Here is a 23,425-nt window from a genome sequence, read left to right as displayed (position 1 = left end):
GTCTAGACTCTGTCTTGCCACTGGATCCAGATGGGAATTGGGAAGAGAGTGAGGCTGATGCTGCGCAACTCTCCCTCACTTAAATCCAAATCACGCGCTAGTCTCGACACCATCATAATGGTGTTAAGTTCCTCATCGACGTCGACGATGGACGAACAACAACAGTGGCGGAAGGTCACTGCAAAAGGTGCTACTGGGGAAGAGTAACACTGAGGAAGCTCCACTCTGTGGAAGGAGCAGTACTTTTTTGTTAAAAGCGTGTCACACCAGACGGACAGCCATTCTTGTCTGGCGCGTGGTGTCAGGATTGGTCTCCTTTCGGACTAACCGGGTCACGATATGAAGGTTCCTGACTCGACCCTTTTTTCTTTCACGAGGCCGAGCTTGATGCTCAACCCAGCACGGATGGAAAGCGTGCTCGGGGGGTGGCCCGACTTGGATTCGAACTCGGGAGCCTTCGCAGTCTGGCGCTGATTCCATTGAGCCACCAGCCGGCCAACTGAGCAGTACTGAGGGAGTGTCACACTGCAGGAGACTTCAGTCCGTCAGGCTGAAACACACACAAACACACGACGTCAGGTTCCACCAATGCAGAGGTGGCTGCACCAGGAGCAGCAGATGCAATTGATGACGAGAACAGACTCGCTCCTCAAGCTGGAAGCAATGAAATGGTGGTGATGGAGGACGTGTAGCACTTGTCCAGCTTGCAAGGGTTAAGTGCTAGGAGAAAACCTAAGGTGACTACCTACCTGCTGAAGTGCAGCGAGAGATCTGAGTTTTTAAAAAAAATCAGCACAGCACAGGTTTCTTTGGAAAAGGAAAGACAATCGAGTTAAAAAGGAGGCAGAACATGAACAAATTCACAGGTTCGTAAATAGTGTTTTACTGGGTGATAATAATCATAAATTTAAAAAAACAGAATTGTCTGGCCACATCAGAAAGAATAATGCATTTGATTGCACAACAGATAACTGGATTTTGCATACTGAGCAAATTGAGCTGTATTTTGTAGCAAACGAACTAGCCAATGAGAAACAAGTGTCAGTTTTGCTAAATACATTGGATCTGAAGGCGTTTGCTTAGAGGTTAAATTGTTCCAAACAAACCAGCTGAAATGAGCTTTGCCGATATCATGAAGGTAATACAGAAACATTTAGAACCAAAGCTATTCCTGATTGCAGAACGCACAAGTGGAATCAAAAGGAACAAGAGTCCATTTCAGCATATGTGGCTGAATTGAACAAATTGTCTGAGCATCATCAGTTCAATGATAATAAGATACAGGAGCAGAATTAGGCTATTTGGCCCATCAAGTCTGCTCTGCCTTTTCCCTCTCAACCCCATACTGCTGCCTTCTCCCCATAACCTTTCATACCCTGTTAATCAAGAACCTATCAACCTCTGCCTTAAATACATGCAATGAATTGGCTTCCATAGATGCCAATGGCAATGACTTCCACAGATTCACCACGCTTTGCTAAGGAAATTCCTCACCTCTGTTCTAAAGGGACATCCCTCTGTTCTGAGGTTTGCCCTCTGGTCCTTGACTCTCCCAACAGAGGAAACATCCTATCCACATCCACTCTATCTAGGCCTTTCAATATTCATTAGATTTCAATAAGATCCCCCTCATTCTTCTAAATTCCGGTGAGTAAAGGCCCAGAGCCATCAATCACTCCTCATACGATAAGCCTTTCATTGTTGTGAACCTCCTCTGACCCCTCTCCAATGTCAGTACATCCTTTCTTAAATAATGGGCCAAAACTGCTCACAGTATTCAATATGAGGTCTCACCAGTGCCTTATAAAGCCTTATTCAGTATAGAGCCTCTCTTTTATATTTAAGTCCTCTTGAAATGCATAGTAACATTGCATTTGCCTTCCTCACTACTGACTCAACCTGCAAATTAACTTTTAGGGAATCCTCACGAGGACTCCTAAGTCCCTTTGCAGTTCCGATTTTTGAATTTTTTTCCTGTTTAGAAAATAGTCAATGCTTTTATTCCTTGTGCCAAAGTGCATCACCGTACACTTCCTGACACTGTATTCCATCTGCCACTTCTTTGTCCATTCTCCTAATCTGTCTGAATCCTTCTGCAGACCCCCGCTTCCTCAACACTACCTGCCCCTCCTCCTATGGTTTGCAAACTTGACCACAAAGCTATTAATTCCATCATCCAATGTAAAGAGAAGCAGTCCCAACGCTGACCCCTGTGGAACACCAGTAGTCACTGCAGCTAATCAGAAAAGGCTCCCTTTATTCCCACTCCTTGCCTCCTGCAATCAGCCAATGCTCTACCTTGCTAGTATCTTTCCTATAATACCAGGGGCTCGTATCTTGTTAAGCAGCCTCATGTGCAGCACCTTCTTAAAGGCGTTCTGATAATCGAAGTACATAACATCTGCCAATTAACCATTGTCTATCCTGCTTGTTATTTCTTCAAAGAAATCCAACAGATTTGTCAGGGAAGATTTTCCCTTAAGGAAACCATGCTGACTTTGGCCTGTTTTATCATGTACCTCCAGGTATCCAAAACCAAAGTTCAAAGTACATTTATTATCAAAGTACATATATGTCACCATATACAACCCTGAGATCTATTTTCTTGTGGGCATATTCAATAGATCTATAGAATAATAACCATAACAGAATCAAGTGAAAGACCACACAAACTTGGGTGTTAAGAGAGTGTGTAAAAGACAAACAAACTGTGCAAATACAAAAAGAAATAAATAATAATAATAATAAATAAATAAACAAATATTGAGAACATGAGATGAAGAGTCCTTGAAATTGAGTCCATGGGTTGTGGGAACATTTCAGTGACGGGGCAAGTGAAATTGAGTGAAGTTATTCCCTTTGGTTCAAGAGTCTGATGGTTGAGGGGTAATAACTATTCCTGAATCTGGTGGTGTGGGTCCTGAGGCTCCTGTACCTTCTTCCTGATAGCAGCAGTGAGAGGAGAGCATGTCCTAGATGGTGGGGTTCCCTTGAAGGTGGATGCAGCTTTCCTGTGACAGTGTTTCATGTAGATGTGCTCAAGGGTGGGGAGGGCTTTACCCATGGTGGACTGGGCCATATCCACTACTTTCTCTAGGATTTTCCATTCAAGGGCATCGGTGTTTCCATACCAGGATACAGGTAGACAATATACTCACCACTATACATCTATGAAAGTTTGTCAAAGTTTTAACTGTGGCGCCTAATCTCTGCAAGCTCCTAAGGAAATAGAGGCACTGCTGTGCTTTATTAGTAATTGCACTTGTGTGCTGGGCCGAGAATAATCACACAGAGGAATTTAAAGTTGCTAGACTCTCTCCACCTCTGATGAGGACTGACTCATGGACCTCTGGTTTCCTTCTCCTGAAGTCAATCATCAGCTCCTCGGTCTTGCTGACATTGAGTGAGAGGTTGTTGTTATGATACTACTCAGCCAGATACGCTGATTTGTCACCACTTTTACTTGGCCTATGACAGTGGTGACATTGGCAAACTTGAATATGGCATTGGAGTGAATAGAGCAGAGAGCTATGCCCACAGCCCTGTGGAGCACCTGTGCTGATGGAGATGGTGGAGGAGATTTTGTTGCCAATCTGAACTGACTGGGGTCTGCGAGTGAGGAAATTGGGGATCCACTTGCAGAAGGAGGTCCTGAGCCCAAGGAGCTTATTGATTAGTTTTGATAGTAACCAAGCCCTGCAACAAGCCCTGACAGGGAGGGAGGCAAAGGAGGTGGGAGCGTGGCACTGCTGATCAGAGATAGCATCATGGCTGCAGAAAAGGAAGAAGACATGAAGGGGTTGTCTACAGATTCTCTGTGGGTGGAAGTTAGGAACAGGAAGGGGTCAGTAACTCTACTGGGTTTTTTTTATAGACCACCCAATAGTAACAGGGACATCGAGGAGCAGATAGGGAGAGAGATTCTGGAAAGGTGTAATAATAACAGGGTTGTTGCTGTGGGAGATTTTAATTTCCCAAATATCGATTGGCATGTCCCTAGAGTGAGGAGTTTAATAGGGTGGAGTTTGTTAGGTGTGTTCAAGAAGGTTTCTTGACACAATATGCAGATAAGCCCTCAAGAGGAGAGTCTGTACCTGACCTGGTATTGGGAAATGAACTTGGTCAGGTGTCAGATCTCTCAGTGGGAGAGCATTTTGGAGATAGTGATCACAATTCTATCTCCTTTACCAGAGCATTGGAGAGGGATAGGAACAGACAAGTTAGGAAAGTGCTTAATTGGAGTAAGGGGAAATATGAGGCTATCAGACAAGAACTTGGAAACATAAATTGGGAACAGATGTTCTCAGGGAAATGTACAGAAGAAATGTGGCAAATATTCAGGGGATATTTGTGTGGAGTTCTGCATAGGTACGTTCCAATGAGACAGGGAAAGGATGGTAGGGTACAGGAACCATGGTGTACAAAGGCTGTTGTAAATTTAGTCAAGAAGAAAAGAAGAGCTTACGAAAGGTTCAAAAAACTAGGTAATGATAGAGATCTAGAAGTTTATAAGGCTAGCAGGAAGGAGCTTAAGAATGAAATTAGGAGAGCCAGAGGGGCCATGAGAAGGCCTTGGTGGACAGGATTAAGGAAAACCCCAAGGCATTCTACAAGTATGTGAAGAGCAAGAGGATAAGACATGAGGGAATAAGACCAATCAAGTGTGAAAGTGGAAAAGTGTGTATGGAACGGGAGGAGATAGCAGAGGTACTTAATGAGTACTTTGCTTCAGTATTCACTACAGAAAAGGATCTTGGTGATTGTAGGGATGACTTACGGTGGATTGAAAGGCTTGAGCATGTAGATATTAAGAAAGAGGATGTGCTGGAGCTTTTGGAAAGCATCAAGTTGGATAAGTCACTGGGACCAGATGAGATGTACCCCAGGCTACTGTGGGAAGTGAGGGAGGAGATTGCTGAGCTTCTGGTGATAATCTTTGCATCATCAATGGCGATGGGAGAGGTTCCGGAGGATTGGAGGGTTGCAGATGTTGTTCCCTTATTCACAAAAGGGCGTAAAGATAGCCCGGGAAATTATAGAACAGTGAGTCTTAATTCAGTGGTTGGTAAGTTGATGGGGAAGATCCTGAGAGGCAGGATTTATGAACATTTGGAGAGGCATAATATGATTAGGAATAGTCAGCATGACTTTGTCAAAGGCAGGTCGTGCCTTATGAGCCTGATTGAATTTTTTGACGGTGTGACTAAACACATTGATGAAGGTAGAGCCGTAGATGTAGTGTATATGGATTTCAGCAAGGCATTTGATAAGGTACCCCATGCAAGGCTTATTGAGAAAGTAAGGAGGCAGGGGATCCAAGGGGACATTGCTTTGTGGATCCAGAACTAGCTTGCCCACAGAAGGCAAAGAGTGGTTGAAGACGGGTCATATTCTGCATGGAGGTTGGTGACCAGTGGTGTGCCTCAGGGATCTGTTCTGGGACCCCTACTCTTCATGATTTGTATAAGCGACCTGGATGAGGAAATGGAGGGATGGGTTAGTAAATTTGTTGATGACACAAAGGTTGGGGGTGTTGTGGATAGTGTGGAGAGGTGTCAGAGGTTACAGCAGGACATTGATAGGATGCAAAAGTGGGTTGAGAAGAAGTGGCAGATGGAGTTCAACCCAGATAAGTGTGAGGTGGTTCATTTTGGTAGGTCAAATATGATGGCAGAATATAGTATTAATGGTAAGACTCTTGGCAGTGTGGAGGATCAAAGGGATCTTGGGGTCTGAGTCCATAGGACACTCAAAGCTGCTGCGCAGGTTGACTGTGTGGTTAAGAAGGCATATGGTGTATTGGCCTTCATCAATCGTGGGATTGAGTTTAGGGGCCAAGAGGTAATGTTGCAGCTATATAGGATCCTGGTCAGGCCCCACTTGGAGTACTGTGCTCAGTTCTGGTCACCTTACTACAGAAAGGATGTGGAAACCATAGAAAGGGTGCAGAGGAGATTTACAAGGATGTTGCCTGGATTAGGGAGCATGCCTTGTGAGAATAGGTTGAGCTAACTTGGCCTTTTTTCCTTACAGCAACAGAGGATGAGAGGTGACCTGATAGTGGTGTATAAGATGATGAGAGGCATTGATCGTGTGGATAGTCAGAGGTTTTTTCCCAGGGCTGAAATGGCTAGCACAAGAGGACACATTTTTAAGGTGCAGAGGAGATGTCGGGTAAGTTTTTTATGCAGACAGTGGTGAGTGCGTGGAATGGGCTGCCAGTGACATTGGTGGAGGCGGATACGATAGGGTCTTTTAAGAGACTCCTGGATAGGTACATGGATCTCAGAAAAATAGAGGGCTATGGGTAACCCTAGGTAGTTTCTAAGATAAGGACATGTTTGGCACAGCTTTGTGGGCCAAAGCGTAACCACCTCTTTGCTGTTCTAATCTCTGGAGCTTTGCTCTTTAGCCTCTACATGAATGCAGGTAGGAGAAGGAGACAGCATTGTGGGGCCATGAGTGGCTGAGACAACTACAACGTGATTGGAGATCCAGCCACCATTTGCATGACACGTCCCCGGCAATAGAGTCAAACGAAAGCAGATTAAGAAAGGTACTGGATGATGCCACAGCAGTGATGAAGGACGGCATTGGAAATCTCAAACATATCAAGGGTAAAATAGTGTTAAATGAAAGTGCCACACTGAAGTTTTACAAAGCCTGTCCGGTTCCTTATACCATCTGTGATAAAGCAGCCAGTGAGCTAGGATGTATGAAGACCAAAGAAATTCTTTCTAAGGTTGAGTGGAGCCCACTGGGGATGCCAGTGGTCCCAAAAGCCAAGAAAAATGGATCTGTGATTTTAAGGTCAACATCAACGCACTACTGAAAGTAGATCAATAACTTCTGTCCACAATAGAGGATATCTTTGCAAACCTTTCTGGAGAAAATCGCTTCACTGAAGCCTACCTACAGATGAAGATGGAAGAAGAGTCTGAAGTGCTTCTCATAATAAATACTCACAACGAGCTTTATTGCTGCAATAGGGTTAATTATGGAGTCACATCTGCATCACATCTGTATCCACACCCTGGCAGAAACCTATGGAGCAGGTGCTGCCGGGCTGCTCAGGTAACCTATTACCTGGATGACATCATCATTACTGGTAAGGATAACAAGAACATCTCCAAAATCACAAGACAGTGTTGGAAAGACTAGATTGTTATTGTCTCAGAGCACGATGTGACAAGTGTGAATTCTTTAAACCAAGTATCACTTACTGCGGTCACACTATTGACACACAAGGATCACACAAGTGTGCTGAGAAAATTCAAGCTCCAAGGCCAAAGGACGTGTCACAGTTGTGAACCTTTTTAGGGTTCGTCAGTTACTATAACAGGTTCCTGCCAAACCTGGCTACTGTGCTCCACCCCTCGAACTCATTACTGCAGATCAGAAAGAAACGTCAATGAACAAAGCAGTACGAGTTGGCTTTCTAAAAGATAAAGGTGACATCAGACACTGTACTCACACATTATGACGCACATTGTCCAGTGAAGCTTGCCCATGTCTCCTCGTCTTCTGGTGCAGTCGTCACATGATATGAGTGATGGAAGTGAACGTCCCACAGCCCTTGCATCAACTGCAGAGAAACATTACACACAGATTGACAGGGGTGTCTTGAGTTTGGCTTGGGGCGTATAATGTTTCAACCTGTACTTGTTTGGGAGAGAGTTTACTCTCATTACTGATCAGTGTCCATTTTCAATCCACAGAAGGTGTTCCACTGACAGCAACAGCATAAATGCAGAGACGAACTCTGCCTCTTGGAGGACACAATAACAACATTGAATTCAAGAAGACAGCTAGTCAAGGAAATGCTGATCGATTGTCCTGTTCACCCTTGGAAAAGGAAGTACACCTGAAAAATTTACTAAAAGATACACTCCTCTTGACATATTCTCCCTAATGCTAATTGAAAGTCTCCCTATTACAGCAGAGATGACCCAAAGGGAAACCAGAAAAGACCCCACACTCTCTCAGGTCTACGTGGCCCCCCAAAATGGCTGGAATGTGCAGCAGAAACTTCAGTTTCCACATTTTTACCAGTGCCGGCATGAACTTGCCCTTATGTGGGGATTAAGAGTTGTTGCACCATCCAAGCTGAGAGCTAAAGTGTTGGGAGGAACTACATACTTGTCATCTGGGTGTGGTCAAAATGAAAGCACTGATTTGAAGCTTAGTCTGGTTGCCTGGGATTGATCAGAAAATCGAGCAGCTTACCGTACACTGTTTGGGATGCCAACATGAACAGAAGATGTCAAAAGCAGCACTCTCAAATCCTGGGAATGGCCTGCATTGCCTGGTAGAGGATTCATGTAGATTTTGCTAGACCGTTCTTGGTAGGGGTGGACGCAGCTACAAAGTGGCCAGAAATGTTCCTAAAAACCTCCCACATTATTGATGTGTTGAGAAGCTTCTTCTCAAGGATTAGTATACCAGAACACTTGAACAATAACAACGGATCACAGCTTGTTGCGGAATGGTTTGTCATTTCTGAAAATTAATGGAACAAGACATTACATCTGCACCATACCACCCAGCTACAAATGGCTTGGTGGAAAGGTTTGTCCAGAGTGTAAATAACACACTGTGAGCAACGTCAGCAGAACACAGTTTAAGAATTAGGGTTCGGTCATTTAGAACGGAGTTGAGGAAAAACTTTTTCACCCAGAGAGTGGTGGATATATGGAATGCTCTGCCCCAGAAGGTTGTGGAGGCCAAGTCTCTGGTTGTTTTCAAAAAAGAGATGGATAGAGCTCTTAAAGATAGTGGAATCATAGGTTATGGGGATAAGGCAGGAGCTGGATACTGATAGTGGATGATCAGCCATGTTCACAGTGAATGGTGGTGCTGGCTCAAAGGGCCAAATGGCCTACTCCTTCACCTATTGTCTATTGTCTCTACACTGACGCTGAATCAGAAGCTTTCTAATTTCCTCCTTGCATACCGCAGTGCAGCACAGTACACAACCAACAGCTCACCAGCTATGTTGCTCCTGCACTCATGCCCGGATTTCCTCAAACCCTATTTCAGAAGGAGCATGCAAGACAAACAGCTGAGACAAATTCAGGGCTCCTCAAACAAGGAGGTCTGACGTTTCACTCCTGGGCAAGCAGTTCTGGCGAGGGACAACAGAGGTGACCGAAAGTGGGTACTTGGAAAGATTAAGGACAGAAATGAACCACTCTCCTACACAGCGGAGGCTGTGTCTGGTAACATCTGGAGACGACGCATCGATTGGTTGAGGAGAGCAGAGTCCGTTGTTAGAGAAGAAGGACGTCAGAACTGTCAGACCCAGAGTCAACTCCTGCAACCACCACGGAGGAGGCCCCAGAACCTGGTCAGCTGCAAGTCTCACCTGCCAAGCAGAGTGACCCCACTTGTCAGGAAAGACATCATCCTACAGGAGTAAGAAAGCCTCTATAGCAATTAAATCCTTAGGCCTGAATGGGACAGTTTAAAATTTACTTTGCTGTGGATGTCCATGTAGTAGCTGTAATATATAGTGTGTATTTAATATTTCAGTGATATATGAGTAATATTGTAAATATATTGTTTGATTAAGAATTCTTTATTTAAATAATTCATTATGGGTTATATGTAAAAGTATGCAAATGACATACGTCATCACATCATCACATCATATGTGTGTGCCTCGCTTAAAGTAAAAACTAAACTAAGATATATTATTCTTGGCTCCGTGTCTTTACTTTCAATTAGTTTAATGCTTCAGAGTTACAAAACATAACAGGGATGAGGGCAGAATAGCGACAGAGTTTCAGGCGGAAATTCAAAGGGTGCAGGATAGATACATCCCAAAGATGAAGAAGTATTCTGAAGGGAGGATGAGCTAACCGTGGCAGACAAGGGAAGCAAAAATCAGCATAAAAGCGAAAGAGAGGGCATATAATACGCAAAAAATAGTGGCGAGTTAGAGGATTGGGAAGCTTTCGAAAAACCAACAGAAGGCAACTAAACAACCATAAGGAGAGAAAAGATGAAATATGAAGGGAAACGAACCAAAAATATTAAAGAGGATACCAGAAGATTTTTCAGATATATGAAGAGTAAAAGAGAGGTGAGAGTGAATATTGGGTACTGGAAAATGATAATGGAGAGGTAGTAATGGGGAACAAAGAAAGAGCAGATGAACTTGATAATTATTTTGTGCCAGTCTTCACTGTGGAAGATACTAGCAGAATATCAGAAATTTTAGAGTGTCAGGGAGCAGAAGAGATTGTAGTTTTTATTACAAAGGAGAAGGTTCAAAGGTTCATTTATTATCAAAGTATAGAAGTCCAAAATTCTTCAACTCTCCGGTTAGCTACGAAACCAAGAAAGAAAAGAAAAGCAGCATCAACCCCCAAATCCCACCTCCCTGCAAAAAAGGAACAAAATCAGATCAGGCACACAGACCCCCAAATTCCCCTCCCTGCACAAAAACACTGAGAAGATCAGGCAAGAAAACACACAATATAAAATTGTAAGACTGAAAGAAGGAGTCTATAGTCCAAGTCCACATCCAAAATGCAGAAAGAACCTGGGAAATACTCTCCGGGTGCGGCAGCAGGCTCTCCCCTCTCCAGTACAGAGCAACCAACCAAAAAGCAAGCAGCCGACACTCGCCCTCTGCTCTGCTTGGGAAGCTGAAAGGTCTGAAGGTAGATAATTCACCTGGACCAAATGGACTACACCCCAGCATTCTGAAAGAGTAGCTGAGGGTATTGAGGAGGCATTAGTAATGATCTTTCAATAATCTCCAGATTCTGGAACCGTTTCTGAGGACTGGAAAATTGCAAATGTCACTCCACTCTTTCAGAAGGGAGGGAGGTAGAGGGAAGGAAATTATAGGCCAGTTAGCCTGACTTCAGATGCTGTAGTCCATTATTAAGGACAAGGTTTTGGGGTACTTGAAGGCACACAGTGCTGAGGGTTTATAAGACTTTGGTCAGATTGCACTTGGAGTTTTGTGAGGTTTTAGGCCTCTTATCTAAAAAAGGATGTGCTGGCATTGGAGAGGGTCCAGATGAGGTTCATTTATTCCAGGAATGAAAGGGTTAGTATTTGATGGCACTGGGCCTGTACTCACTGGAGTTTAGAAAAAAGAGGGGGTTCTCATTGAAACCTATCAAATATTGAAAGGCCTAGACCAGGGGTTACCAGCCTGGGACCCGCAGACCCCTCAATTAATGGTAGGGGTTCATGGCTTAAAAAAGGTTGGGAATCCCTATCCTAGACTGAGTGGATGTGGAGAGGATGTGTCCTATAGCGGGTGAGTCTAGGACCGGAAGGGACAGCCTCAGAATAGCCCATTTATAACAGAGATGAGGAGGAATTTCCTTAGCCAGAAGGTGGTGAATCTCTGGAATTCATTGCCACAGTGGCTATGGAGGCCAAGTCATTGAGTATATCTAAAACAAAGGTTGACAGGTCCTTACTTAGTCAGGGTGTCAAAGGTTACGGGGAGAAGGTAAGAGAATAGGGTTGAGAGAGATAATAAATCAGTCATGATAGAATGGTGGAGCAGACTCAATGATCCAATGTTTTACGGTCTAATAAGATAACTCAATGAATATTGTGACGAGAAACCAAGTTATCAGAAGATTGATGCTAATGAGAGAGATAAGTGAGACAATGGAGCAGCATTCAAAAATGTTAATGAGAGAGGAGGAAGAGATAACGGAAAGAGACACCGGTCCGAGTATTGACAGACTGATTGCTTTGAACCTGAACTGTTTGAAGTTTGATGGACAGGCAATACCCCAGCAGGGGGATAAAAGGAACAGGTTCGCTAAGGCAAGACAGACACCACAAGATCACGAGATAACGAGACCCTGGAAGTGCGGTGTGCCCCCACAAGTGAGAGTTTGGAGGTCTGGTCGCGGGACCGACCATAGACGCACAGGGTGAAAAGGTACGATCGGCGGGAACCTGGTGTGTGTGTCCGCCCTTGCCTGGGTGCCGGGTTCCCCGCGGAAGAATGATTGTATCCGGAATGGAGGGGTCACAGTTGGTGACCACAGAAGACAGAAATGGGTTCGCCCGAAAGCTAACTGCGAAGAACGAAGGTCTGTGTGAATCAGAATTTGCATATTATCTCTCTCTCTCTCTCTCTCTCTCCAACGGCACAACAGCGATTACTGTAAACTGTACTCAGCTGAACTGAACTCTGCGTCACTTGAGACTGATCATTTTACCCCTAGACTGCGATAGAGCTTGATTGATTCCTATTATCCTAGTTCTGTGTACATGTGTGTTTATTCATTGCTAACCTGTTGCACTTATATCCTTACAATTAGAGTACTGTGTTACTTATTTCTTTAATAAAACTTTCTTAGTTCCAGTAATCCAGACTCCAACTAAGTGGTCCATTTCTGCTGGTTTGGCAACCCAGTTACGGGGTACGTAACAATATAAGCCCATAAGATTGCTTAAATACGAAAATAGATTGTATGTCTATAAAGTGACATTTGGTACAGGAGTGTCTACTTAAGCGGACTGATCGTGGGAAATGATAAAGTAGTGGTAGAGGAGGGGTGGGGTGAGTTAGTGGGTGGAGGTGTTGATCAGCCTTGGGGAAAGTAACTGTTTATAAGGTCTGGTGGTCTTGGTGTCCAGGATTCTGGAAATGAGCATGGGTGCAGGAAGCAGCACCCATGCAGGCATCAACATAGTGGAGGAAAAGTTTAGATTAGATTCAACTTTATTGTCATTGTGCCAAGTACAGATACAAAGCCAATGAAATGCTGTTAGCATCTGACCAGAAATGCAAAGAAGTGTTATTTACAAAATAACTGCGAATAAAAATAAAGCGCTACAGCACACAGATATGAAGGTACCGAGACAGTACAATACGGATGAGCACGTCGGTGCGAATCTGGAAGATGGACTGGTGCATGTAGTAGACGATGATCCTTTAATGAATGACAGCGAGCACAGCAAATAAGGCAATTTGTTTATCTCTGTTTGCGAATGAACGTTCACTAGAGGCGGGCATTAGAGAAGAGCCAATTGTAATGTGCAACCCGACCCTAATGTTTTTAACGGAACGTCCAATCAAGTAAAGTTTTACAAAGCAGATGCCCTCCCTATTACTGGGTTGGACGATGCAGTTGAGTGACAAAAGGAACGAGCCTATAGTCTTATTAAACTGGCAAGAGGGGCAGGACCATCAGAGCTGGAGGAGTAGGCGGGTTTGAATTGATGGATGGATTGTCTGTCCAATAAGAAATGCAGGATTTTTCGCGCCGGCCAATCAGCTGTAGAGTGAAGCCAGGAGCGGGAGTTCGGCGGGAAAATGGAGTCGGGCGGACCTGAGGTCGCCGCCGTTCAGGATCCAGAGGTGGAGGGTCCCGGAGGAAAAATCGAGCCGGAGGCCCAGGTTCAGACGCCGGAGCTAGGCACAGAGAGCGAGACTCAGGCCCGGGAGTCTGATGGGACGCACCCGGCGGCCGAGACCCAGGCTCTGGAACAAGACCCGAAGCCCGGGAGCAGCGGACCCACGGCAGGAGGACAGGCGGACGGGGCCGGGAGCTCGAATCGCTTCAGACTGTTCTCGGTGGCGATGGAGACGACGGTGCAGAAGTTGCTGGAAGCGGCCAGGTACCCGGTGGGAAGAGAGGATGGGTGGGGAGAAGGTGAAGAACGTCGGGGTGGGGCAAGGAAGGAGAGGCTGGGGTGATGGGGATGCTATCCCACCCCAACTCTAAACGTTCAGGAGCAGCCTCTTCACCCACCCCCCTTTCCACTGGGGACTTCCCCCATCACAGGTCTCCTCTCACGCCTGCGGTCCTTTAAATCTCCGAGTGGATAAGCTGGCTCTTTAAAGTTCAAAGCAAATTTATTATCGAAGTACATGTGTGTCACGAATTCGTTTTCTAGCGGGGTATTTACAGTAAGTAAAGAGAAACACAATAGATTCAATGAACAACCGCAGCCAACAAGCCAAACACCAAAGTACAAAAGGCAAATACAAAAAGAGAGAAAATTAAATAAGCAATAAATATGGAGAACATGAAGAGTCCTTGGAAGTGAGTCTATAGATTGTGGAGTCAGTTTCAGTGTTGGGGATGAGTGAAGTTATCCCCTCTGGTTCAGGAGCCTGATGGGTTGAGGGGTAATAACTGTTCCTGAACCTGGTGGTGTGGGTCCTGAGGCTCCTTCATTTACAGCAGTGAGAAGAGAGCATGACCTGGATGGTAGGGGTCCAAAGGGTGCTGTTTTCCTGTGACAACGCTCTGTGCAGTTGTACTCAGTGGTAGGGGCGGCTTTACCTGTGATGGAGGCTGTATCCACTACTTTGTTGTAGGATTTTCTGTCCAATACCAGGCTGTGATGCAACCAGTCAACGTGCTCTCCGCTGCAGATTTATAGAAGTTTGTTAAAGTTTTAGATGACGTGCCGAATCTTCGTAAGTTTGTAAGAAAATAGAGATGCTGCCGTGCCTTCTTTGTAATGACGCTTGCATGCAGGACGCAGGACAGATCCTCTGAAATGATAACACCAAGGAGCTTAAAGTTTCTGACCCTCTCCACCTCTGATTCCCTGATGAGGACTGGGGTCATGGACCGATGGTTTCCTCCTCCTGAAGTCAGTCATCAGCTACTTGTTCTTGGTGACATCGAGTGACAGGTTGTTGTTGTGGTGCCTCTCAGCCAGGTTTTCAATCTGACCCCTATATACTGATTTGTCACCACCTTTGTTTCGGCCCGTGACAGTGGTGTTGTCAGCAAACGGTGACATTGGAGCTGTGCTTAGCCACAGTCACAAGTTTAAAACAAGTAGAGCCGGGGGCTAAGTAAATGGCCTTGGGTGCGCCTGTGCTGGTGGTGACTGAGGGGGAGATGTTGTTGCTGATCTAAACTGACTGGGGTCCGCACAAGTGAAGTTGAGGATCCAGTTGGAACATCCCCAAGCATAATCATGCAGGAAGGACTCCCCACCCCACCTCCCACCGTAAGATATCCCTCAGTGAGTGACCCTCCTTCATCTCCACCACAATCTCATGGTCCTCCAAGCCTCCCTGTTCTGAATGGATTGTCTGATCTGTTAAGAGGGTCCAGCTTAAAATACCTGACAGGGTAGAATTGAGGTTGATGTTTCCTTTGGCTGGGACCAGAGATCACGGTGTAAGGAGATCACAAGTATTGAGAAGCCTTGATAGAGTGGATGTGGAGCTGCTATTTCCAATAGTGGGTGAGTCTAGGCCCAGTGGGCACAGCCAGAAACAAAGAGATGTCCATTTAGAACAGATGAAGAATTTCTTTAGCTAGAGGGTGGTGAATCTGTGGAATTCATTGTTGTGGAGGCCAAGTCATTGGGCGTATTTAAAGCAGAGCTTGATAGGCTCTTGATTACTCAAAGGTTACAGGGAGCAGGCAGGAGAATGGGGTTGAGAGGGATAATAAATCAGCCATGGTTGGGTGGCAGAGCAGACTAGATGGGCTGAATGGCCTAATTCTGCGTTGATTTCTTATGGGCTTATGGTCTAAGCGGCTCAGAGCCAAAATCTGCCCCTCCCCAGTTGGCTGCCAGAAGCTACGTGGACTTCACCTTTAGCAGACCTTTCCATCCCTTTAGATGCCCCTAGGTCTGGAGTTAATTTGAGCACGGTACCTCTTCAGTTTGACATTTTAAGTGATGGAAAGGCAGCCAAAACCCTTGGTGGGCAAGAGATGTCTTTGTAAGAACATATTTTCCTGCACTATCCTCCCCCCATCTTTCAATTTTTCTAATGTCCCCGAAAATCTAGTGATATCAATTTTCTACTGATCTCCCACAGTCAGCAGAATTCTGACCTGGATGTCAAGTTCAGGTTGTATCTGACTGTACCAAGCAAAGACGATGTTCCTCCGGAGACCTCACTGTGCTGGAAGGCCAACAGCTTTCAGACAGACCAGAGTGCAGCACAGTGCCTAGCGGATAACCCTTCATGGTGCCGGCGATGATTGCTTCCTGCTGCAGTCTGTAAGGAGCTTGTATGTTCTCCTGTGGATGTGTGGGTTTCCTCCTGGTGCTCTGGATTCCTCCCACATCCCCAAACTATATGGGTCAGTGTTGGTGAGTTTGGGCACGCTGTGTTGGCACCGGAAGCATGGCGACACTTGCAGGCTGCCCCCAGCACGTCCTCGGATTGTGTTGGTTGTTGATCATCGTCGCATTTTACTGTTTCAAATTCAGATTTATTTATCATACGTTCATGGGAACGTACAATAAGATGTCCCTGTGTACACGTGATAAGACATGTGCCAAATAAAGTTAACCTTTAATTATTGATCCTTAATCTTAGTCTTTCACCAAGCTGATACATTTCGAATAGTACTTGATGCGTGTCCTGGGGGGATTTTCGGTGCGGAGATATTGTGGACGTTTCCTGTCGCTCGGGAGTGCTGGTTTTTGGGGTGACTGAGGTTCTGTCCGCATTCTTGACATGGTGCTGTGATGAGCGTGCTTGAATAACGGGAACTCTCTTCCACCTTCCTGTTCTCTCCTTTGCAGCTTCAAGAGGTTTGCGGAGTGCTACAGTCCCATTCACGAGATTCTGCCGCAGTTCACGCACAGTGTCCACAAGCAACTCATCACCCAGCTCCAGACCTCGATCCAGGTGAGAACCACCAAGTTGGAGTGCTGTTCTTGTCCCGATTCTGGCAGCAACATCACAGACACAACAGTATCAGAATGGGGTTTAATATCACTGGCGTATGTCATGAAATTTGCTGTTTTGTGCCAGCAGTACATTGCAATAAAAACTATAAATTACAATGGGATATGTAGTAGTGTGCGAAGGTCGTGGGCACATGTAGCTAGGATGCCTAAGACTTTTTGTACTGTACTAATTTTATGTATTACACTGTATGGCTGCAGCAAAAAAGAACAAATTTCATGACTTGTAAGTGATGATAAACCTGATTTTGATATGGGTCTCTATTGTGGGAAGGGGGAGGGAGCAGGAAGCATCAGAGACGTCGCTGATGCTGGGGATGACTGTCGCCAAAAGACTTATCTTGAGGGAATAGAAATCACCTTCTCCCCCTTCCTTCCGGAGATGGATGGCTGATATGATCCCCGTCATACAGATGGAGAAACTTAGGTTCTTGAGAACTAATTCAATTAAAAAATTTTCGGCTCTCTGGGATCCATTTCTTGCCTACTTGGACGAGGCCGGGGGCGGATGAGCAATTTCCCCCCAGCTGATTTCTCACGGCCCTCATTTGAGATTTAATGTTTAGTATTTTTGAGCACTTTGTACAATAGGCATCTCTCTAATGTTATGTCTTTTTTTTTGCTTATTTCATTTGTATACATGTCTGAGCCGGTATGTTCTTGTTGATTTTTTTTTAAATTTTGAAAATAAAGTATTAAAAAAAAGAAGCACCAGAGACATTCTATAATTATCACTAAGCCAATTGTTTGGAATTGCCTGGTGTCTCAGGGCTGTGTGTCTGCACCCGTGTAGGGAGGTGGTGTTTGTGGGTTCATTGTCCATTCAGATATCTGATGGTGGAGGGGAAGAAGCTGTTCCGGAAGCATTGAGTGTGTGTCTTCAGGCTCCTGTACCTCCTCCCTGATGGTAGTTATGAGAAGAGGGTATGTCCTGGTTGTTGTGGGTCCATAATGAAATGCTGCCATTAAGTCATCTTAATGTCATTAAGTAACTGTGAATATAGATCGTGTATGGATTAAGCAAGACAGGGAGAGAGGGGACAGAAAAACCTGTGCAAAAACAAGACATCAATGCAAAAGAAAGGCCCAATCGGAGACAGCTTCATGGTAGGCCAGGTGGTGGACTGTAGTGTTCCGTTGCTGAGGTAAGTTTAAGGTTGTATAGGTCGGTTTAAGAGCTTGATGGTTGTAGCTGTTCTGAACCTAGTCGTGTAGGGTGTCTGTCCAGTGGTAGTGGCGAGCGAAGAGCATGGCCTGGATGGTGGAGATCTCTGATGGGTACCGTCTTCTGAGGACCGGCCAGTGTTGAGTAAACAGAGTCATCAGGGATCTTTGCCTCGACGTGGCCCTTACACCTGCCTGCACTGCATTCTCTGTAAAGTTGAAAGTAAGGCTGCACACGTCGAAGCTGCACCCTCTCTAACATGCTGGTAGAGAGAGTTTTATTTGGGTTTTTAGCACTGGAAATAGTTACATCCCGACATGCGGGACAGAAGCAAGGTCGCATTGTGTATTCCAGGGACCAGCTGGTTGAGCTTATGCCGGCTGGTTTAGCGAGCAGAGCGGCGGACACCCCTGCTGAAATCTGGAGGAAAACACACAGAGGATGCAGAGGGGGATCACAAAGGTGAGGAAAGAGGACCTGGTCGAGACAACAGAGACTTGTGGAGAAGAGGAGTTCGGTGGGTAATAAAATGGACGAGTTCACGGTGCTAGCCAGGCGTCAGAGAACATTTCGGGAGTGCAGTGTTATGTGTTTTACTGGAATGGGGCTGCACGAGGACATACCCGATCAAAACTTCTCCATGGACGGCTTCCAGACCGTTCCGGCTGACCAGAAGTGCACTGAGAGCGGTAAGCGTAAAGGAGTTGGGTGCTTACTGTTCTGGTTAACAACAGATGGTGCAATCCGGGTCATATTACGATTGAGGAACGTGTTTGTAGACCGGATATTGAACTTTTTGCTGTTGGACTCCGGCCATATTCCACTGAGATACAACACTGGGCGGCACAGGAGGTCGTTCCTGCCTGTGGCCATCGAACTTGCAGCTCCTCCCGTGGAGAGTCAGACACCCTGAGCCAATAGACTGGTCCTGGACTTATTTTCCATCTGGCATAGTTTGCATTTTGTTGTTTGATTGTTTATGGTTTTGTATTGCTATCTTTATGCTCTATTCTTGGTTGGTGCGGCTGTAACGAAACCCAATTTCCCTCGGGATCAATAAAGTATATCTATCTATCTATCTATCTATCTAAATTTATTATCAAGGTACTTAGAGAATCAAAAGAAAGACTGCGTCAACTGGGGCTTTCAACCAGTCTGCAACAGGCAACAAGCTGCAAATAGAAAGAAGGAAATAATAACAAATAAGGAATAAATATTGAGAACATGAGATTAGAGTCCTTGAAATTGAGTCCATAGGTTATGGTGATATTTAAGTGATGGGGTGAATGAAGTTGTCCGCTATCCAAATTTCTCTTAAATATTGAAATCAAACCCACATCTACCACTTGCACTGGCAGCTCGTCCCACACTTTTCACCTCCCTCGGAGTAAAGAAGTTCCCCTCAAACATTTCACCTTTCACCCTTAGCCCAGGATCTCTAGTTGTGGTTTCACTCAGTAGAAAAGGCTTTCCCTCTGCCCTTTGCTGGTTCCCTTTGGGAGAAATCTTCCTTCTCTCCGTTCTAGAGTTTCCTCTTCAGATCTCCTCATCGCCTTCCCTGCCACGAGGGGAGAAAGGATTTAAAGACCAACTTTAGTCGTGCGTACATTGAGACATACAGTGAAGTGCAGCGTTTGTATCAAACCAGCGAGGATTGCGCTGGGCAGCCTCCAAGTGTCGCCATGCTTCTGGCGCTGACATGGTGTACCCACAGCCAACTAACCCCAACTGAGCTTTGGAACGCGGGAAGAAACGGAAACATCTGGAGGAAACCCACGCTGTCACGGGGAGAACGTACAAACTCCTTACAGACAGTGGCGGGAATTTTAAATTCATTTAGAGATGCAGTGTGGAATAGTCCCTTCCAGTCCAATGAGCTGTGATGCCAGCAACCCACCTATTTAACCCTAGCCTGGTCAGAGAACGATTTACTATGTCTTTAGACTGTGGGAGAAAACCCTCATGTTCAAGGGAAGAACATACAGAGTTTCTTACAGAAGATGCCAGAAGTGAAGCCTGAACTCCAGACACTGAGCACTCAATAGTGTTGCACTCTCCGCTGTGTCGAGGGGGACGACCTCTGTTATAATTCCATATCGTTTAATTTCTCACAGCCCTCCAGGCAGTCCTGTCCAGCGCTCGTTTTTAAGTCTGGGAAACAGAGGCCCCGCAATTAGCCTCTGAATGTATGACAGTGCCTCATAGCAGTGACCTGAACCCTGCCTCCTCTCACCCCCATAGGAAGAGATTAATCAGATCTCAGAAGACGGACTCTTTGAACGAGCCCTCCCTAAACTTGATCAGCTGGAGAGAGAGTCTGAAGCAAGGACAGTACCAGCTTGGTGAGTGGGACACCTGATGCCCTTCCTGTGGTATACAGAGGGCAGACAGCACCGGTCCGGTCGGATGCTTGGCAGACACCTGCTTTTTGGGGTGTAGGACGGAGGGGAGGAAGGCAATGGGAATCAGCCAGGGTTCATGCTCCCTGTCATTGCTTAGTGACCCTGGGGTTAGAGAGGGAGAGAAAGCACTAGGTGTGGTGGGGGAGGTGCTTGGGAGAGCTCCCAGCAGGCCCTGTGTGTCACCTAGGTGCTGAAGGTCACTGTTGAAACCCTTGAGTGAGAGAGGATCAGAGGTGACTTGAAAGATGTGTACACGATGAAAAGAGGCGTGGACGCATTGAAATACCAGAGATTTTTGTCCCAGGACAGGAGTGGCTAATATGAAAGTGCATAAATTTAAACTGATTGGAGGAAAGTAAGGGGGGGTGTTAAGGTAGGTTTTATTTTACACGGAGAGTGGTGGGTGCGTGGAACACACTGCCAGGGGTGGTGGTAGAGGCAGATACATTAGGGACATTTAAGAGACTTTTTAGGTAAGACACATAGATGATAGAAAAATGGAGGGCTACTCGGGAGGGAAGGGTCAGATTGAGCTTGGAGTGGTAGGTTAAAAGTTTGTGGCCTGAAACATGCTGTACTATGTTCACTGTACTACCCCCCACTGCAGGCGCCCCACGGGGACCCCTGCCGAGGACTTGCGCGCCCACTTGGTGTCCTGCCAGTTGCAGCAGCGACAGTACCTGCAGCTGAAGCTGCGGAAGGCACAGGAGGAGAATGCGGCGCTAGCACGGGACGTGCTGCAGGGCCGCAAGCGGGTGGAGACCCTGCAACAACTGCGGGACGATCAGGTCCAGGCCTGGCAGGTCAGTGCTCGGCGTGGATCAGTGGAGATGGGGGGGGGGGGGGGGAGCTGGACCAGTGTCACTACCCTACATGACCATCAGACAAGCAGATTTAGACCACTCAACCTATTGGGTCTGTTCTGCCATTGCGTCATGACTGATTCATTATCTTTTTCAACCCCATTCTCCCTGTAACCTTTGATGCCTGACTAATCAAGCCCCTTCAACCTCCGCTTCAAATATACCCAACAACTTGGCCTCCACAACCGTCTGTAGCAATGAATTCCACAGATTCACTGCCACCTGGCTAAAGAAATTCCTCCTCACCTCTGTTCTAAATGGACGTCCCTCTATTCTGAGGCTGTGCCCTCTGGTCCTAGACTTCCTGCTCTAGGAAACATCCTCTCCACATCTAGCTCGGCCTTTCAATATTTGTTAGGCATCAGTGAGATCACCCTCGCTCTTCTAAACTCTACACCTAAAACTTTGACAAACTTCCATGAATGTGTGGTGGAAAGTATATTGGCTGGTCACATCATAGAAAACACCAGTGTCCTTGAACGGAAAAGCCTTCAAAAAGCAGTGGTATCAGTCCACCATGGTAAAGTCCTCCCCGCCATTGAACACATCCATCCGGACCGCTGTTGCAGGAAAGCGGCATCAATCATCAGGGACCCCCGCCACCGACGGACTATCCTCTCCCCTCGCTGATGCCATCAGGTTCAGGGAGTAGCTATTGCCCCTCAGCCATCAGCCTCTGGACCCAGAGGGGATAACTTCGGTTGCCCCATCACTGAACTGTTCCCAAAGCCCATGGGCTCACTTTCACTCTCTTCGTCTCATTTTCTGTTGTTTATTTGTTTTGTATTTGCACAGTTGTTTTTTTTTCCTTCCCCACATTAGTTGTTTGTCTGTGCTGTTGGGTGCTGTCTTTCATTGATTCAATTGTGTTTCTTGGATCTACTGTGAATGCCCACAAGAAGATGAAGCTCAGGGTTATATATGGTGACGTATATGTACTTTTGATAATAGATTTACTGAGAACATTAAACTAAAAGCCATTAATGTATGTATGTGGGGGGATGTATTCCTTGTTCTCTAGTGTGGTCTTCTCAAACAAAAGTGGATTTTGAATCGTGGTAACTTAAGCTATCCAGTCCGGGAAAGACATCTTTATGAATCTTTCCTCTGCCCTTTCTAGCTTAATGACGCCCTTCCTATCCTTCCTATAGCCGGACAACCGGAACTTAGCATTCCAACTCCTGTACTCGGTGTCCTGAGGGGTGAGGAATTGGGCATGAAGGGTGGCTGTGACTTGGGGGGGAGGGGATGTGGAGAGGGATTGGCATTTGACTGTAGGGGCGCGGAGTACTTCATACCCCACAGTTAAAGGTGACGAGGGTGAGCTTAAAGTGGGAATGGCTGGCGGATTGGTTCCCATCGTCACCCCAACAGAGAGTACCCACCCCTTGTACAGAGGGGTGCCGCTGAATCCCGAGCTGCCGGTCTCTAATCCTGTTGTCCGTCTGTTTCCCAGGAATGCAACCGCATCTGTCAGAAGTTCAAGCTGAGCTCGCTGTGAGGAGTGGGGAGCGCCTGGGATGTGGACGCTTGGCTCTTGGGGGGTAGGGAGATTCCTGGTCGCCTCCCTTCCCGGTGACTCCCGAGAGAGGTGTGAAACTTCTCTGCTTCTGGTCCTGTCAGCACCTCCCTAAGAGGCTCAGGGGGGCAGGGGAGGGAAGGAAGGGAAGTGTATGTGTATCTTACTCACTGTTTTGTCCATCATTCTCTGAAGCCCCAGCTTGGAGGCTGTGATGCCCTTGCAGGGTAAAATATTAATGTAGAAGGAATTGACTCATTATTCAACCCGTGTCCTGGCAATGTCTATTTGGACAATATAGAAGAAGCTTCACTCTGTGTCTGACCCCAGGAGTGCTGAGATGGGACAGTGTGGAGGGATCTTCACTCTCCTTTCATGTTGAGACACAGATTGCAAGAGCATGTGACTCTGGGACTTGTATTTGCTTTATGAAGTCTAGGGCAGTACTTAACTCCTCATCCTTAATCTGCAGGAGCTGGTCTGGCCCTGGGCTGTGTAAAGTTGATGATTGTGCACCCACTGGACTTCGGGCAGACCCAGCCACTATGGCGGAGCACAAGTTGGTCTGATGTAATTGTGGGGTTATCGACCAGCTCAGTGGCCCGATGTTTCACGCCCTCTCCCCCTTGCATTGCTCCCCCCTGCTCCAGTGCTGGCTTGGCTGGTACCTGTGGGCAGAGGGAGCAGAGTTTGCCCCTTGGAGAACACCCTTTTTACCACCTTGTCGCTGTCGGACATCGATCCGTGTGCAGGAGGGCTCACCAGGCCTGGCAGCTTGCACGTCCTAGCAAAGGGGAAGTGGGGGGGC

At 46.3% G+C, this 23,425-nt stretch overlaps 1 protein-coding gene across 1 annotated transcript; it reads left to right on the top strand.

Moving 5' to 3' along the window:
- Positions 1 to 13,278: 13,278 nt before the first annotated feature.
- On the top strand, positions 13,279 to 23,425 carry pmf1 (polyamine modulated factor 1). Its single transcript, XM_072276209.1, has 5 exons — positions 13,279 to 13,608; positions 16,504 to 16,609; positions 20,075 to 20,175; positions 20,843 to 21,038; positions 22,555 to 23,425. Exons 1-5 carry the CDS (start codon positions 13,304 to 13,306, stop codon positions 22,597 to 22,599), a joined length of 753 nt encoding a protein of 250 aa, XP_072132310.1. The 5' UTR covers positions 13,279 to 13,303; the 3' UTR covers positions 22,600 to 23,425.

Source organism: Mobula birostris, chromosome 2 (genome assembly GCF_030028105.1).
Source record: "Mobula birostris isolate sMobBir1 chromosome 2, sMobBir1.hap1, whole genome shotgun sequence".
NCBI classification, from domain to species: domain Eukaryota; kingdom Metazoa; phylum Chordata; class Chondrichthyes; order Myliobatiformes; family Myliobatidae; genus Mobula; species Mobula birostris.
Note: the sequence above shows the minus strand (reverse complement) of the source record. Positions and strands in the feature narration are given on the sequence as shown.

Bases quoted from the DNA above. Each gene is read 5' to 3' on its own strand.
- pmf1 (XM_072276209.1), top strand. From the start codon at position 13,304: ATGGAGTCGGGCGGACCTGAGGTCGCCGCCGTTCAGGATCCAGAGGTG. The intron at 16,610-20,074 runs GTGAGAACCACC...TCACCCCCATAG, and splicing joins AGCTCCAGACCTCGATCCAG to GAAGAGATTAATCAGATCTC. The intron at 21,039-22,554 runs GTCAGTGCTCGG...TCTGTTTCCCAG, and splicing joins ATCAGGTCCAGGCCTGGCAG to GAATGCAACCGCATCTGTCA.